Source organism: Salvelinus alpinus, chromosome 15 (genome assembly GCF_045679555.1).
Source record: "Salvelinus alpinus chromosome 15, SLU_Salpinus.1, whole genome shotgun sequence".
NCBI classification, from domain to species: domain Eukaryota; kingdom Metazoa; phylum Chordata; class Actinopteri; order Salmoniformes; family Salmonidae; genus Salvelinus; species Salvelinus alpinus.
This window is the reverse complement of record NC_092100.1, coordinates 49279931-49295357: the sequence shown is the minus strand read 5'-3', so window position 1 is coordinate 49295357 and position 15427 is coordinate 49279931. Positions and strand designations below refer to the sequence as shown.

Genomic DNA, 15427 nt, shown 5'->3' with positions numbered 1-15427 from the left:
ATATTCAACTGAATCATCTGCAGCTTTACTCCAAGCTTCCTCATTTTGTAAGGGGATGGGTTTTGTTTTCATCCGCCTCACCCTGTCTGTGATTAGTCATTCGGTCTTCGTCCCATGTTACAATGGAAAATCATCTTACACTTACATCATTGATGTTCGGGTGTGAAGGACGCCTGGTGTTGTTGTCTCCCACTACGCCATTGAAACACGCCGTTTCTCGGGTCAGCATGAGTTGAGGTGATTTTACTGTTCACCAACTAGTCTTTATGTGCTGGTACATAATAAGCCTCCATTGCAGCGTAGGACTACTCATATTGATGATTTGTATAACCTATTATAAAAGTGGTACAACCTATTATAAAACAAGCTGTGCATTACGAGAAGGCAGGTATTATATTATGTAGGCTACATTTACGTGTTGCATCAGTCTTTATTTTGTGTGTGTGCGTGCGTGTGTGTGACAGAGAGAGAGAGAGGTAAAATCCAGCACGCCTTTACCATTGTTTGTGTCTGCCAGTGCAAACCTGCAATTTCAACTTTTAACACATGAGGTCGAAAGGGGACAAAACTTCACAGGGGGGAATTAATGTTTAACATATTTACAAAAAAATAATTATCTACCCCCTGAGAGGTCTTATGCCTCAATACAGTCTTTATTTGTCATATAGGCATAGTCCAACCTATTTCCTGCAACGTGAGGAGCTCAGTACTGCGACTCAGTATAGGCTATCCACAGGGATACAGTGTGCGTTTTAGCCACAGTGCCTCAGCAGTAGGCTACAGTATATTGGCTACTGTATAGTAATGTGCGCAATGGCGCACACTCACCGAGCACTATTGGATTTTAGGAGTGTCGGTCGAATGTAGGGGAGGATAGGTAGCCAAAAACAAATCTATATCGGGAAGACCCAGCTGTCAGATGCAGAAACGTGAACAGGTGGCCTCTCCAGAGACTTACGAGTGAAGGTGAATGGACTAACAGCTTACCTCTTTCTCTAATCTTCTGCTGACGACAGCAATACTGACCCTACGGTCAAAATTATGTCTATCGCAGTTTGACCCGATCAATTCGTGTTGATTCAAGTGACAGTCGCTCCTCGGTTGGACTTTCGTTGCCAGACGTTTTTTTCTCCAAGTGTCAGCGAATCTGAAAGTGACGTCTGGACTTTCGAAGATGTGCTGGCGCCTTGCATTTACCTGGCTTTCACAGTAGTTACTTTCACGTGTAGGCTACATTGAGATTGGGATTTACTAAGGACCCAGGTGCCAAAGCAGCATGTTTCCCGAAATTAATAACAAGGTGAGGTCAATCATCCATTTTGGGTATATCCACGAATCCGTTATTTATTTCTCTCTTCAGGCTACAGATTTTGACAATAATGTTTTTTTACAGCATTTATTTTCTGTTCTCTTGTCGACTTGAATTGTATTTTATATTTTGCTTGAATATTAGAAAGTTATGTATTTTTATGTCTGAAGTCTGAAATAATAATTATTGTTGTTTAGATTGTATGGAATTTCACTTTTGTATTCCACTTATTTCACAAATACAGACTATTATAATATGTGTTATGAAGTAGGCCTAAACATTGTGTCCCATTTAGTAGGCTAATTTGCCCATAGGTTGTTGTGATTATCTGAGACAGTAAACATGATCCATGGATATTTCAGTGTACACTTTATTTTATGAGTCATGGTGTTGAGATAAGCTCTATAGCTTTACCATAAATAGGATCAAACATGATCAAGGACAGGGAACCAGCAACACATTCATCCACTGTTTACAAAGAATATTAGCCTTGTAATCATGTGTCATTAATTATTTGCAACATCATTGTCACATTGATAACCTAACCAGCCGACTGTACCTCAGTTAAAGTGCAACATTTTATTTGATATGAATAGCAAAGGTTTGTTGCTCTTATTCAGCTCTTCTTGATAGGGTTGATACTCTCTTTTTCATGAGCAAAAAGGCTTTATTTTGAGTATAGCTACTGGAAATCTTAAAACAATTCTACTTATAAACTATTGAACTCCAAGACAGTTGTTGTTTGCAATTGTCAATTCAATATTTTCTATACTTTGATTATCATTGACATTGAGGCGTTACTTTCCTCATGCTTTACTGTAACTGGTGTCATATGAGTCTCAGAAAATACATACTTTTGTATATATGGTGTATGTGGACACCCCTTCAAATAATTGGATTCGGCTATTTCAGCCATATCCGTTGCTGACAAGTGTATAAAATCGAGCGCACAGCCATGCAATCTCCATAGACAAACATTGGCAGTAGAATAGCCTTACTGTAGAAGTAGAAGTGCCTTCCTCACCATCTTAAATAAGCATGCCCCATTCAAAACATTTAGAACCAGGAATAGATATAGCCCTTGGTTCACTCCAGACCTGACTGCCCTTGACCAGCACAAAAACATCCTGTGGCGTACTGCACTAGCATCAAATAGCCCCCGTGATATGCAACTTTTCAGGGAAGTTAGGAACCAATATACACAGGCAGTTAGGAAAGCTAAGGCTAGCTTTTTCAAACAGAAATGTGCATCCTGTAACACAAACTCAAAAAAGTTCTGGGACACTGTAAAGTCCATGGAGAATAAGAGCACCTCCTCCCAGCTGCCCGCTGCACTGAGGCTAGGAAACACTGTCATCACCGATAAATCCACAATAACTGAAAATTTCAATAAGCATATTTCTACGGCTGGCCATGCTTTCCACCTGGCTACCCCTACCCCGGTCATCTGCCCTGCACCCCCCACAGCAACTCGCCCAAGCCTCCCCATTTCTCCTTCACCCAAATCCAGATAGCTGATGTTCTGAAAGAGCTGCAATATCTGGACCCCTACAAATCAGCCGGGCTAGACAATCTGGACCCTCTCTTTCTAAAATGATCTGCCGAAATTGTTGCAACCCCTATTACTAGCCTGTTCAACCTCTCTTTCGTATCGTCTGAGATCCCCAAAGATTGGAGAGCTGTCGCGGTCATCCCCCTCTTCAAAGGGAGAGACACCATAGACCAGGGGTGTCAAACTCAAATACCCAGTGGGCCAAAATGTAAAACCTGAACAAAGTTGCGGGCCAACATTGAACAAATGAACCTTTTAATATGGACCCAAACAAGTTTTGCTTTAACATTGAATATGGAACAAGCATCGCTTATTACCATACAATATATAATTTAATAGTGGAGACATGCAAAATCGAATTTCAAATGAAAAAACACATCAATGGCATTCATTTATTAAATAAATAAAATTTAAATAAAAATCGTATGCCTCTTTTCTATTTGCAGCCTTCTGATTTAAATACCAAAATAAACTTTTTCCAGATGCGTCGCAGCTCTCATCCACAGCGAGGGAGAACGCAACGAAATCTTTTCCCTTTTCCATCAGCTGGTCATACAGATTGGTGGCAAGATCACATGTGCGATCAGCTACTGTGTTCCTGCTCAGGCTCACGTTTGAAAATGCTTGCTTTTTCTCTGGGCATACGAGGTCACAAACTTTCATCATGCACTTTTTCACGAACTCTCCCTCATTAAAGGGCCGGGCTGATTTTGCGATCTCTGCTGCCACTATATAACTAGCCTTTACAGCAGCCTCACTTTGTGATGTGGCTTTTTTGAACATATTCTGTTGTGAAACCAAACTTCTTTTCATCTCCTCTACTTTCTGGCTCCTTTGAGTCATGTCCATGTCCTTGTATTTGTCATGGTGTTTCGTTTCATAGTGTCGTCTAATGTTGTACTCCTTACTTACAGCCACGTTGACTCCACAAACAAGACAAACAGGTTTGTCTTTTACATATGTAAACAGATATTCTGCCTCCCACTTGTCCAGAAAGCTCCTGTTTTCTGCCTTTCTTTTCGCCATTTTTGGGAAGGGATAGCGCGCTGACAGTTGTAGCGTCTATGTTGCTATGACTACTGTCACAGAGGGCGTTTCTGGGTCCTGTCCTGATTGGCGCGCGAAAACAACAGCAGAGCATTATGGGATTCGTAGTATTAGCGGTGAATGCGCTGTATAATACCGGCGGGCCAGCTCTAGTAGTAATTTGGTATTGTCTCGCGGGCCAAATATAATTACCCCAAGGGCCAAATTTGGCCCGCGGGCCAGAGTTTGACACCCATGCCATAGACCCAAACTGCTACAGACCTATATCTATCCTACCCTGCCTTTCTAAAGTCTTTGAAAGCCAAGTCAACAAACAGATCACCGACCATTTAGAATCCCACCGTACCTTCTCCGCTATGCAATCTGGTTTCCGAGCTGGTCATGAGTGCACCTCAGCCACGCTCAAGGTCCTAAGCGATATCATAACTGCCATCGATAAGAGACAATACTGTGCAGCCGTATTCATCGACCTGGCCAAGGCTTTCGACTCTGTCAATCACCGCATTCTTATCGGCAGACTCAACAGCCATGGTTTCTCAAATGACTGCCTCGCCTGGTTCACCAACTACTTCTCTGATAGAGTTCAATGTGTCAAATCAGAGGGCCTGTTGTCCGGACCTTTGGCATATGGGGGTGCCACAGGGTTCAATTCTCGGGCCGGCTCTCTTCTCTGTATACATCAATGATGTCGCTCTTGCTGCTGGTGTTTCTCTGATCCACCTCCACGCAGACGACACCATTCTGTATACTTCTGGTCCTTCTTTGGACACTGTGCTAACTAACCTCCAGACGAGCTCCAATGCCATACAACTCTCCTTCCATGGCTGCCAACTGCTCTTAAATGCAAGTAAAACTAAATGCATGCTCTTCAACCGATCACTGCCCGCACCTGCACGCCTGACCAGCGTCACTACTCTGGATGGTTCTGACTTAGAATATGTGGACAACTACAAATACCTAGGTATCTAGTTAGACTGTAAACTCTCCTTCCAGGCCCACATTAAGCATCTCCAATCCAAAATTAAATCTAGAATCGGCTTCCTATTTTGCAACAAAGCATCCTTCACTCATGCTGCCAAACATACCCTCGTAAAACTGACTATCCTACCGATCCTCGACTTCGGCGATGTCATTTACAAAATAGCCTCCGACACTCTACAAATTGGATGCAGTCTATCAAAGTGCCATCCGTTTTGTCACCAAAGCCCCATATACTACCCACCACTGCGACCTGTACGCTCTCGTTGGCTGGCCCTCGCTTCATACTCGTTGCCAAACCTACTGGCTCCAGGTCATCTGCAAGTCTTTGCTAGGTAAAGCCCCGCCTTATCTCAGCTCACTGGTCACCATAGCAGCACCCACCCGCAGCACGCGCTCCAGCAGGTATATTTCACTGGTCACCCCCAAAGCCAATTCCCCATACTGCATTTATTTATTTATTTTGCTCATTTGCACCCCAGTATCTCTACTTGCACATTCATCTTCTGCACATCTATCACTCCAGTGTTTAATTGCTATATCGTAATTACCTCGCCACTATGGCCTATTTATTGCCTTACCTCCCTTATCTTACCTCATTTGCACACACTGTATATAGACTTTTTTCTACCTTATTATTGACTGTACTGTATGTTTGTTTATTCCATGTGTAACTCTGTGTTGTTGTATGTGTCAAACTACTTTGCTTTATCTTGGCCAGGTCGCAGTTGTAAATGAGAACTTGTTCTCAGCTAGCCTACCTGGTTAAATAAAGATGAAATAAAAAAATTAACTGAAGAACTCAGTGACTTTCAACATGGCGCCGTCATAGGATGCCACCTTTCCAACAAGTCAGTTCGCCCTGCTAAATCTGCCCCGGTCAACTGTTAGTACTGTTATTGTGAAGTGAAAACATCTAGGAGCAACAACGCCTCAGCCGCGAAGTGGTAGGCCACACGAGCTCACAGAACAGGACCTTTGAGTGCTGAAGTGCGTGCGCATAAAAATCTTCTGTCCTCGGTTGCAACACTCACTACGGAGTTCCAAATTGCCTCTGGAAGCACAAGAACTGTTTGTCTAGAGCTTCATAAAATGGGTTTCCATGGCCGAGCAGCCGCACACAAGCCTAAGATCGCCATGTGCAATACCAAGCGTCGGCTGGAGTGATGTAAAGCTCGCCGCCATTGGACTCTGCAGCAGTGAAAACGTGTTCTCTGGAGAGATTAATCCCGCTTCACAATCTGTCAGTCCGACGGACAAATCTGGGTTTGGCGGATGCCAGGAGAACGCTACCTGCCCCAATGCATAGTGTCAACTGTAAAGTCTGGTGGAAGAGTAATAATGGTCTGGGGCTGTTTTTCATGGTTTTCTAGGCCCCTTAATTCCAGTGAAGGGAAATCTTAATGTTACAGCATACAATGATATTCTAGACGATTCTGTGCTTTCAACTTTGTGGCAACAGTTTGGGGAAGGCCATTTCCTGTTTCAGTATGACAATGCCCCTGTGCACAAAGCAACACCATACAGAAATATCTTGACTGGCCTGCACAAAGCCCTGACCTCAACCCTATCAAAGACCTTTGGGATGAATTGGAACGCCGACTGCGAGCCAGGCCTAATCACCTAACATCAGTGCCCGACCTCACTAATGCTCTTGTGGCTGAATGGAAGCAAGTCCCTGCAGAAATGTTCCAACATCTAGTGGAAAGCCTTCCCAGGGTGGAGGCTGTTATAGCAGCAAAGGGGGACCAACTACATATAAATGACCATGATTTTGGAATGAGATGTTCAACGAGCAGGTGTCCACATACTTTTGGTCATGTAGTGTATTTGGAATACTGTGATCCCTTTCAAGGACCTTTCCAGTATCCAGTGAGATGTGCACTGCAACCAATTAATGGGGTAGCTTCGTTATTGCTCTGAGCAACGTTTTTTTGTTGTTGCCCTCAGACCAACTGACCCACCTAGACCAGTGGAGGCTCCTCAGAGGTGGAAGGGGAGGACCATCCTCCTCAGTGAATTTATAAAATGTTTAATTGTAAAATATTAAAAACGTTTTTTATAATTGATTAAAACACACTATTTTGCAAAGGTCTACAGTAGCCTCAACAGCACTCTTTAGGGTAGCACCATGGTGTAGCCAGAGGACAGATAGCTTCCGTACTCCTCTGGATACATTGACTTCAATACAAAACCTAGGAGGCTCATGGTTCTCACCCCCTTCCATAGATTTACACAGTAATTATGACAACATCCGGAAGACGTCCTCCAATCTATCAGAGCTCTTGCAGCATGAACTGACATGTTGTCCACCCAATCAAAGGATCAGAGAATGAATCTAGTACTGAAGGCATAAGCTACAGATAACTAGCACTGCAGTGTATAACATGCTGTGAGTCATTGACTCAAAGAGAAAGAAAGACAGTAGTTTAACAGTTTTGAACAAATACATTTCTTCCAAACTGGAGGAAAAGCAAGAGAGAAATAGAGAGTGTGTCATTTTTCTGAGTAATTCACTTACTTAGCTAGCAAATGCAGCTAGCTAGTTTAGCCTACTGAAACACCCTGCTCAAAGTAACAGAGGGATGCTATTTTAGCTAGCTTGCTATGACTTCCCAACACATTTGGAACTCTTCCAAATCAAGGTAAGCTTTTGGTATTACTAATATATTGTGTGCACCTACATTGTAAACTTTCATTCATAGGCTAGGTTGTAGCAACCTCATGATGGGTATAGGGAAAATTAGAGTATCATGTAGTAGCCTAAACCTATCGCTGTTGCAAAACTTCCTCTCATGACCACTATGGAAACAGCCCAAGTGGAAATATAGGGTAACACATATTGTGACACCAGAGAAAAAAGTTACTTCAGTTATCAGATACTGGACTATTTGTAATACGACAGTAGGCCTATATAAGACAAATCATTGCACACAGACGTATTGCCTGCTTGGAATGCTCCTTTGCTTATGTAGCCTACACATCCTTCTCGAAAAGTGCCCCTCCTTCATGTAGTATGTGACTTGTTGGTATAATATATGTCTGCTGAGTGCCCATTTCAAATGGAGGAGCTGTTTTGTTGGATTGTATCTGCTGACAGTAGGCGGCAGGTAGCCTAGCGGTTAGAGTGTTTGGCCAGAAACCAAAAGGATGCTAGTTCGAATCCTCTACCCGACAAGGTGAAACATCTGTCTATGTGCCCTTGGGCAAGTCACTTAACAATAATTGCTCCAGGGTCACCATTGATAATGGCAGACCCTGGCTGTGATCCCACTCTCTGAGGTTGTCTCAGCTGGAGGGGGAGTTGGGATATGCAAAAAACAACAACATTTCCAATACACACTTGTACATGTGTGAAATTGCATAAATAAAAGCACCCACCAAAAAATAATAATTATTACTACAGTAAAGTTTAGTGCCCTACCACAGTGACCCACATCGCAGTACAACCCTCACTCTCACAAACCTCCCAGGGGGCAGCCAAGGTTGTGTTATGTGTGCATCCTGCATTAATATTTGAATGTGTGTGTGCTGCCTTGAACTCAGATTCCAAACAGCCAATGGTGTGGGCACTGTTGTCCTACGACTCTAAATCCACACAAAATACCGGGCCATATCCTTTTATACATGGCCCTGGGTATGTATGCATGGGAATCAAAATACTGTCATATTCTCGCAAAGGAACCCAACTGGGTCAGTAGGAATATTGAGCATATGGATGGAAGAGATATCTGTTTAGTGAACTCGTGAAAAAGTATAGTGTTACTGGAGGTCTAGGTCAAGTTCAATTATAAATCTGCTCTGCTACCCAAGTACCCAGCCAACCGTTGCCCATGCCCTCTCAGGCTCTCAGAGTTTAGCCTGTGCCCATCTGGGCTGGAGGTTTTAGTCCACCCATACGGTGTCTCTCAGTCTCTCAACAGACTGTTAGTTGACATGCTCCCCTCTGATTAAGGCACGCGTTAGTACAGCTACGCTGACAATGTTGCACCAGAACTAATAGAATTGCAGTGGCTCATATAGCCTGGCACCAGACTGAATTGTGCTTTGTGAAATGAAGTCAACGATCAACAGCCCTCTGCTCTCCTCTCCATTACCACCATCATCACCACACCCTTACACTCTTCATAGAACATCAGAGCCTATGCTCCAGGAAAGGATTGCAGGTTGTGGAAAAACTGAGTGATAAAGAGACCATTTTTACTGTGGTAGCGACTTGCATAAAATACTCTAATTTCAGGGAGTGTGCATCATCTTTGCTTGCGTGGTAATAATCCTACTTCACTGCCCACTGGCTGTTTATATCTGTGGGACCCACCGCTGTGCTGAAAGTCCCACCAGCAACAACCAGGCTGTTTATTCTCCTCATTCACAGAGGCGCTTTGAAGTTAATCAGTTTCGGTTACAAAAAAATATAATTCAAAAAAATAAGTGATTTATAATTCAGATGAATGACCTCAATGACTTGTTATGAGTCATATTGAATCTATTTAACAAAACTGAATCTGATTTTAGAGAGATTCCCTTGGCAATGCTGTATCCATCGCCGCCCCCTCACTGACTTAAAGAGGTATATAGAAGCGAGTTTTGTGTGTAAATGTAATGTTAAGTCAAGTCTCCCATATTCCTCCACAGTCTTCAAAACCAGAGGCCTTCCCCCACTCACACAGACTCCAGACCCAACAGGCAACCAACCGGCCCTATTTACAGGTGAGCCTTTACTCACAGGTGACCCCTGACCTGCAGAGCATTTGAGCCCCTGCAGACCCACTCTTTCAATCCTGTATCTTTCTGTCTGTGCGACGCCCTCCCCTTTCACTCCACCAGAACTCATTACCCTAGCTAGGTCATGCTACTGGAGGGCACTGGAGTACACAGAATATATGGAGCAACTACCTCGTAACCACTCCCAAGGGGTAAAATCATGGTGCTGCTCACTGTCAGACCTGGATGTGTTTAAGAACACAGAGTAGTAGTCTAGTCAGCGTGAATCCAGTTGTGCATAAGCATGATACTGTATTTGCATCCATGTGCTTGTTATGGCAGGTGCTTGGACCTATATTTAGCCTGTGTCTCTATGCGTCATGACCAAGTTGGCCGCTACTGCAGCAGCCTGTGTCTCTATGCGTCATGACCAAGTTGGCAGCTACTGCAGCAGCCTGTGTCTCTATGCGTCATGACCAAGTTGGCCGCTACTGCAGCAGCCCGTGTCTCTATGCCTCATGACCAAGTTGGCCGCTACTGCAGCAGCCTGTGCACGTGCGATTAAATATCACCGCTATGTATAGATTAGGGTGCACTTTTCAACCTGTTGCTTTGGGCTGCTGTAACGGAACATTGGGCTGCTGTAACCAAACTGTAGTCTCACACCAGGTGAGGCTACAGTTTGCTGTAACCAAAGCAAAGGGATATATAACTACCGGTTCCAATATACAATAACTGTCTATAATAACATCAATGTATTTACATTATTTATACAGGCTGATACAGTCATTACCGTGTAGGAAGTCATTAAATATGTTACTGGTATGCATCATTTTTATGATTTTCTTAATAAACTCATGATCCCTGCCGTTGTTGCAGTCTAGGTTAGAGGTCTCCTTTCCCCATCATTAGCTTGGCTATGCCTGCAAGGCAGCCAGTGACACATGTAAACCTGCTCCTACAGCAAGCAAGATGTCAGCTAGAGAAAGGCCTGCTCCAGTTCAGCTCCCCCACAGCAGCAGTTAGTGCTGACGCGGTCTGTCAGGGCCCAGTCTCCGATGTTTTGTCCCCGACTCACTCTCACCCTGCTCAGTAATTCCAGCCTCAACCCTGGGGGTCCTGGTTACCTGAGCCACCACATTTAGAATGGCCAGAGCAGATCTCTCCCTCTATCCCTCCCTTTATTTTTGCTCCAACTCCCTCTCCCTTCTCCAAACCTTGGCTATAAAGTATGTGATCACATAGTCTCTTCCCACAGCCGCTGTAATTCTGACAACACTGGGGTTAGAGCGCCATGAGTCTGGCAAGCAAGACTAGTTACGACGATACAATATGTTATTGCACTTTTACTGTTTTCATCTGCATGTTTAAAAAAAACTTCCTTTATTTGAACCTTTTTCTCTCTCCTGTAGAAGTTTAACTCGGAGGGGACCTTGCCCCATCTGGAGCCCCCAGTGATACAGGTGGTTGTCAGCAATGCCAAACTACACCACCAGCAGTCCGATAGCATCCTGCCCCACATCGTCAACAAGGGGGTGCAGAGCAACTACCAGACACACCAGGTGAGGCTACATTTCACACTGTGTCACACTATACTGTTGGCCTCCAACAGTAGATCACTTGACTCCAGTTGTCAATTGTAAATGCACATGTAAATAATATGTCGCTGATAGTTTATACATCTTCAGATGAACCCTCTGAGCCCCAGGAGGAACAGCTCATAACAACAGAGCAAATGGAATGGCATTAAACACATGGAAACCATGTGTTTGATGTATTTGATACCATTCCACTGATTCCGCTCCGTTACCACGAGACCGTTCTCCCCAATTAAGGTGCCACCAGCCTCCTGTGCTCTGAGCTGTATCTGACATGTATCGCTCCCAGCAATGTAAAAGGAAGTGAGACCTGTTTCATCAGGGTTAGGCTAAGTGATAGTGCCACAGTGTTGTGAGATCAGATCAGCTGACCTCTTCTGTCCTTTGTGATTGGCAGGATGAGAGATCAAAGCCCTCCTCCCAGTTCCCCATGCGGTTCGGCTCCTCCGTGGAGAACCTGTCTGACTCCATCACCACCAAGAGCCTCAGCAACAAGCTGGAGGAGAAGAAGCTTTATGAGGGACAGAGGCTGCCCATGTCTCCCACAGAGGCACTGAGGCACTTCCAGGGGCGTCTGACAGAGTTTGAGCAGGAGGAGATCATGGATTACTCAGAGATCTGGTTCCTGGGTCTGGAGACCAAGAAGATTGAGGGCTCTCACGGGATTCCTCAGAACGCAGGCTACGACGACGAGCACGGCAGCTACAACAAGGTAACGTTTCATCAAGGATTTGAATACATGTTTCTCATAAGCATGTGTTTATTTTCTATGATTGTGTTTTGCTTTTTGTGTATTGATGTGAATATTGATGTGAATATTGATGTGAATATTGATGTGTATATTGATGTGAATATTGATGTGTATATTGATGTGTTTGATGTCTATTGATGTATATACAGGGCCCATATGTGAAAGAGACCTTGGTCTCAGCATGACTCCCTGTCAAAATAAAGGTTAAATAAAAAAATGTATAAATATTATTGTGGTTCCTTAAGTTAAGAAGTTGGAGGGTTTTTGTTTATTTGCAAGACATTATGCTGTGAGCTCTGTCTCAGTTTCAAGGTAAACTTCTTTGAAATGACGTTAAGGCACAAGAACAGCAGTCCAATGCATTGTGAGGATTGTTTAGACTCATGACCAGAACTAGTGTTTGGCACTGGAAGTAGTAGGGGAAATGTTCCTTATGTAGTCATTACAAACAACCATCATTAAAGGATGTCATTGTACTGTATCATGAACTACTAATTAAGTACGTACAATGAAGCTCTTGTATTTAAACAATATTGTCCGACATACCATACACCACAGTACACCAAAAACATCCTATTGAATGTTCTGTCTGTCCCGTATCCAGGTTCTACACGACCACATTGGCTTCCGCTTTGAGGTGTTGGAGGTAATCGGGAAGGGATCCTTTGGACAGGTCCTGAAATGTCTGGACCACAAGACCCAAGAACTGGTTGCCATCAAGGTCATTCGCAACAAGAAAAGGTAGAAACAAAACGTTTTGCTTTTGAATGTGCATCCAGTGCTCAAAGACTCTGAAACTGACCTTCTTGTGTGAGGTCATTAAACATGGACCTCTTCGTGACCTTTTCATGGGGAGGTCCAAAGGAGTCTCCTCGCTATTGCTTTACTAGTCCTCTCTCAGGTGATCCAAAGCTCTGTGTGTCAATGGTACTCCCCCTTCTCCTCTTTGACTTTGATTGATGCAGATGTCATCAGTGCTTACTGCCCTTCAATAATGCAGAAAACAAAATAGGCGCCTAACGCCTCAGGGCTGCCTTGGTCTCGCCACTGTGGCCTTGTCTTGAACAAAGCCCTCTCTCAAAAATCTTGTTTCTCCTGGGAGAGGAGAGGAGCTTTTCCCTTCTTTACAGCTGTCATAATTTCTCACATCAAAGGACATTAAATGGAATTGAAAAATATTAGCTAAAAGATTTTCCATGGTCACTGCAAAACTAAAGCTTGTCAGTCAAAATCTGTCACTGTGATTCATGTTATATTATTTTTGTTGGGCTTTCATACTGTTTTGAATGGTTAAATCCAGAATGGAGATATGACCTGACTAACTCTTATTGGACTTCAGGTTTCATCACCAGGCCCTAGTGGAACTAAAGATCCTGGATGCTGTGAGGAGGAAAGACAGGGAAAACTGCCACAATGTCATCCATATGAAGGAATACTTCTACTTCCGCAACCATCTCTGCATCTCCTTCGAGCTGCTAGGGTGTGTAGTGTGTATAACACTATTATAAGACAACTGGAATTAGGCTGTGATTAAACGATCACACACACCAGGGCTGGGGTCAATTCGGATTGAAGGCAGTCAATTCACAAAATAAACTTTAAATGCAATTCAACATTTGAATAACGGGGCATCTATTTGCAATGACTAATCAATAAACTGAGAAGTAGAAGATATTTATTTCAAATGTTTTCCATTTTTGAATTTGAAATTAAAATCACTTCGTGAATTGACCCCAGCCCTGACACACACACATGCGCAAATACGATCAAAATAGTCCCGGTAGAAGATAAATGAAATCCTGAATAATGAATGTGTTACTCAAAGGTATTCAAGGTTGGGCACCTCTCCCGGGGCACAACAACAAGACTTAAGCCCTGAACTCCCCTATCACATACACAGCTCGCTTATCACTAGTCACTCCATGTGCTGCACTACTTGAGCAAAGTGAGCTTCCCACCTAGAACAATCTGCCTCAAACAAACTAGCCTTAGGTTCCCTCGGAGACAAGATAGTCTTCTGGGTCATTCCACCAATTGAGTACCTTTTTGAGTAGTGTAATTATATAAATAGTTTAACCATATAAAAACAAGAGATCAGTTCACGTAACAGGGTTGACCTTAAAATGAGAGGTTTTTATTTTACCTTAAAATGAATCACAAAATCACGTGAAATAAATAATCATCTTCAGAAATTACATTGGCAAAGCAACAAAATAAGGAGGGCTTTACAATGATGGTAAAACTTGTAGAAATGTTGGGGTTAAGTGGGTGGGTTAAAATCTTCCTAGAAGTCACAGAGGGACATGTCAAAATGCCTTTATTCACATAAAAAAACAGATGTATTGAATTTTCCATGTGGTCTATATTTAGGGGCACTTCATTTAATATATCAGGCTTTTAAAAATCAATATTTGTGCACAATTTCAACCTAAAATATCAAAGGGACTAATTTAGTGGAACAACCCTTCTATACCAGTCTGGCTGACCTTTAGTAGACGTCGTAGACTGCCACCTTGCCCTGTCTAGCGTTACCGTCACCCAATCCCTTAGTTAATGCCTTGATTAGGGCCCTATCTCTATCCTCTGCCTGCTCGGGGTGTGAAGGCTCCGGTTACACTGACCAGAGAAATTTGTGCTTCACATAAGTACTGAAAAATACCAGGAATATCTCTCTTCTTAAGTCTCTCTTCTTTATGTTAAGACATTCTATAATGTTCAGTAATCTGATATAGCATGTTCACTTCCGTTTCCATATCTGATTACTAAACTGCATGGTCCTGCTAGATTCGACAGAGCCATGGCATGAAAAAAAACACTGAAGTGCTGCCCTCTAGAGGACTAATAAACTGGAACGTTTGAGGCCAAGTGCAATTGTGGGAAAAAGAGAAAGAAGCGAGACTGAGACTAGTGGCAGAAAGCTGTGTTTATCGGTCTACCAGGTCTTTAAATGATTGTGTCTTTGTGTCTTCTTAAAGAGTCAACCTGTATGAGCTGATCAAGAAGAACAACTTCCAGGGCTTCAGTCTGGCCTTGATTCGTCGTTTCACCCACTCCCTGCTCAAGTGCCTGCAGATGCTGCATAAGGAGAAGATCATTCACTGTGACCTCAAACCGGTAAGGTTCCTCAGACATACTGTATCGGCTCTGCATAGAGTAATAACACAAATAATATTTGGCTGATGAGTCAGACATGCTAATGCACAGTACCAGTGCTCTATAAAGAAAATGAATTGCGCTGCACTTTGATTGGTTACTTGGAAAATGAACATTGCTTCTCTTTTTCACAAAAGGAGAACATCCTTCTGTCTCAGAAAGGACAAGGAAATATCAAGGTGGTGGACTTTGGGTCCAGCTGTTATGAGCAGCAGAGAGGTGAGTGTCTCACCTGATTTAAATACCTGTTACACTTGGTATAAGTCTGATATTTAAAGCTCCAAAGCCACCGCACTCATATACAGGAGCCACATTTGAACATAAACACTGTTCTC

General features: G+C 43.2%; 1 protein-coding gene across 7 annotated transcripts in view; it reads left to right on the top strand.

Moving 5' to 3' along the window:
- The window catches only part of dyrk4 (dual-specificity tyrosine-(Y)-phosphorylation regulated kinase 4), a 34044-nt gene that overhangs the window by 15224 nt on the left and 3393 nt on the right, over window positions 1-15427 (top strand). For 3 of the 7 annotated variants that reach the window (XM_071343911.1, XM_071343912.1, XM_071343910.1), the window contains 7 exons: window positions 9522-9596; window positions 11003-11152; window positions 11586-11900; window positions 12544-12680; window positions 13279-13419; window positions 14915-15053; window positions 15230-15311. In XM_071343911.1, coding sequence (XP_071200012.1) covers window positions 9522-9596; window positions 11003-11152; window positions 11586-11900; window positions 12544-12680; window positions 13279-13419; window positions 14915-15053; window positions 15230-15311 — 1039 coding nt within the window. Of the gene's footprint in view, window positions 1-692; window positions 1301-9521; window positions 9597-11002; window positions 11153-11585; window positions 11901-12543; window positions 12681-13278; window positions 13420-14914; window positions 15054-15229; window positions 15312-15427 lie in introns of those variants that run through there. The other 4 variants (XM_071343913.1, XM_071343915.1, XM_071343914.1 and 1 more) reach the window with 3 other exon arrangements.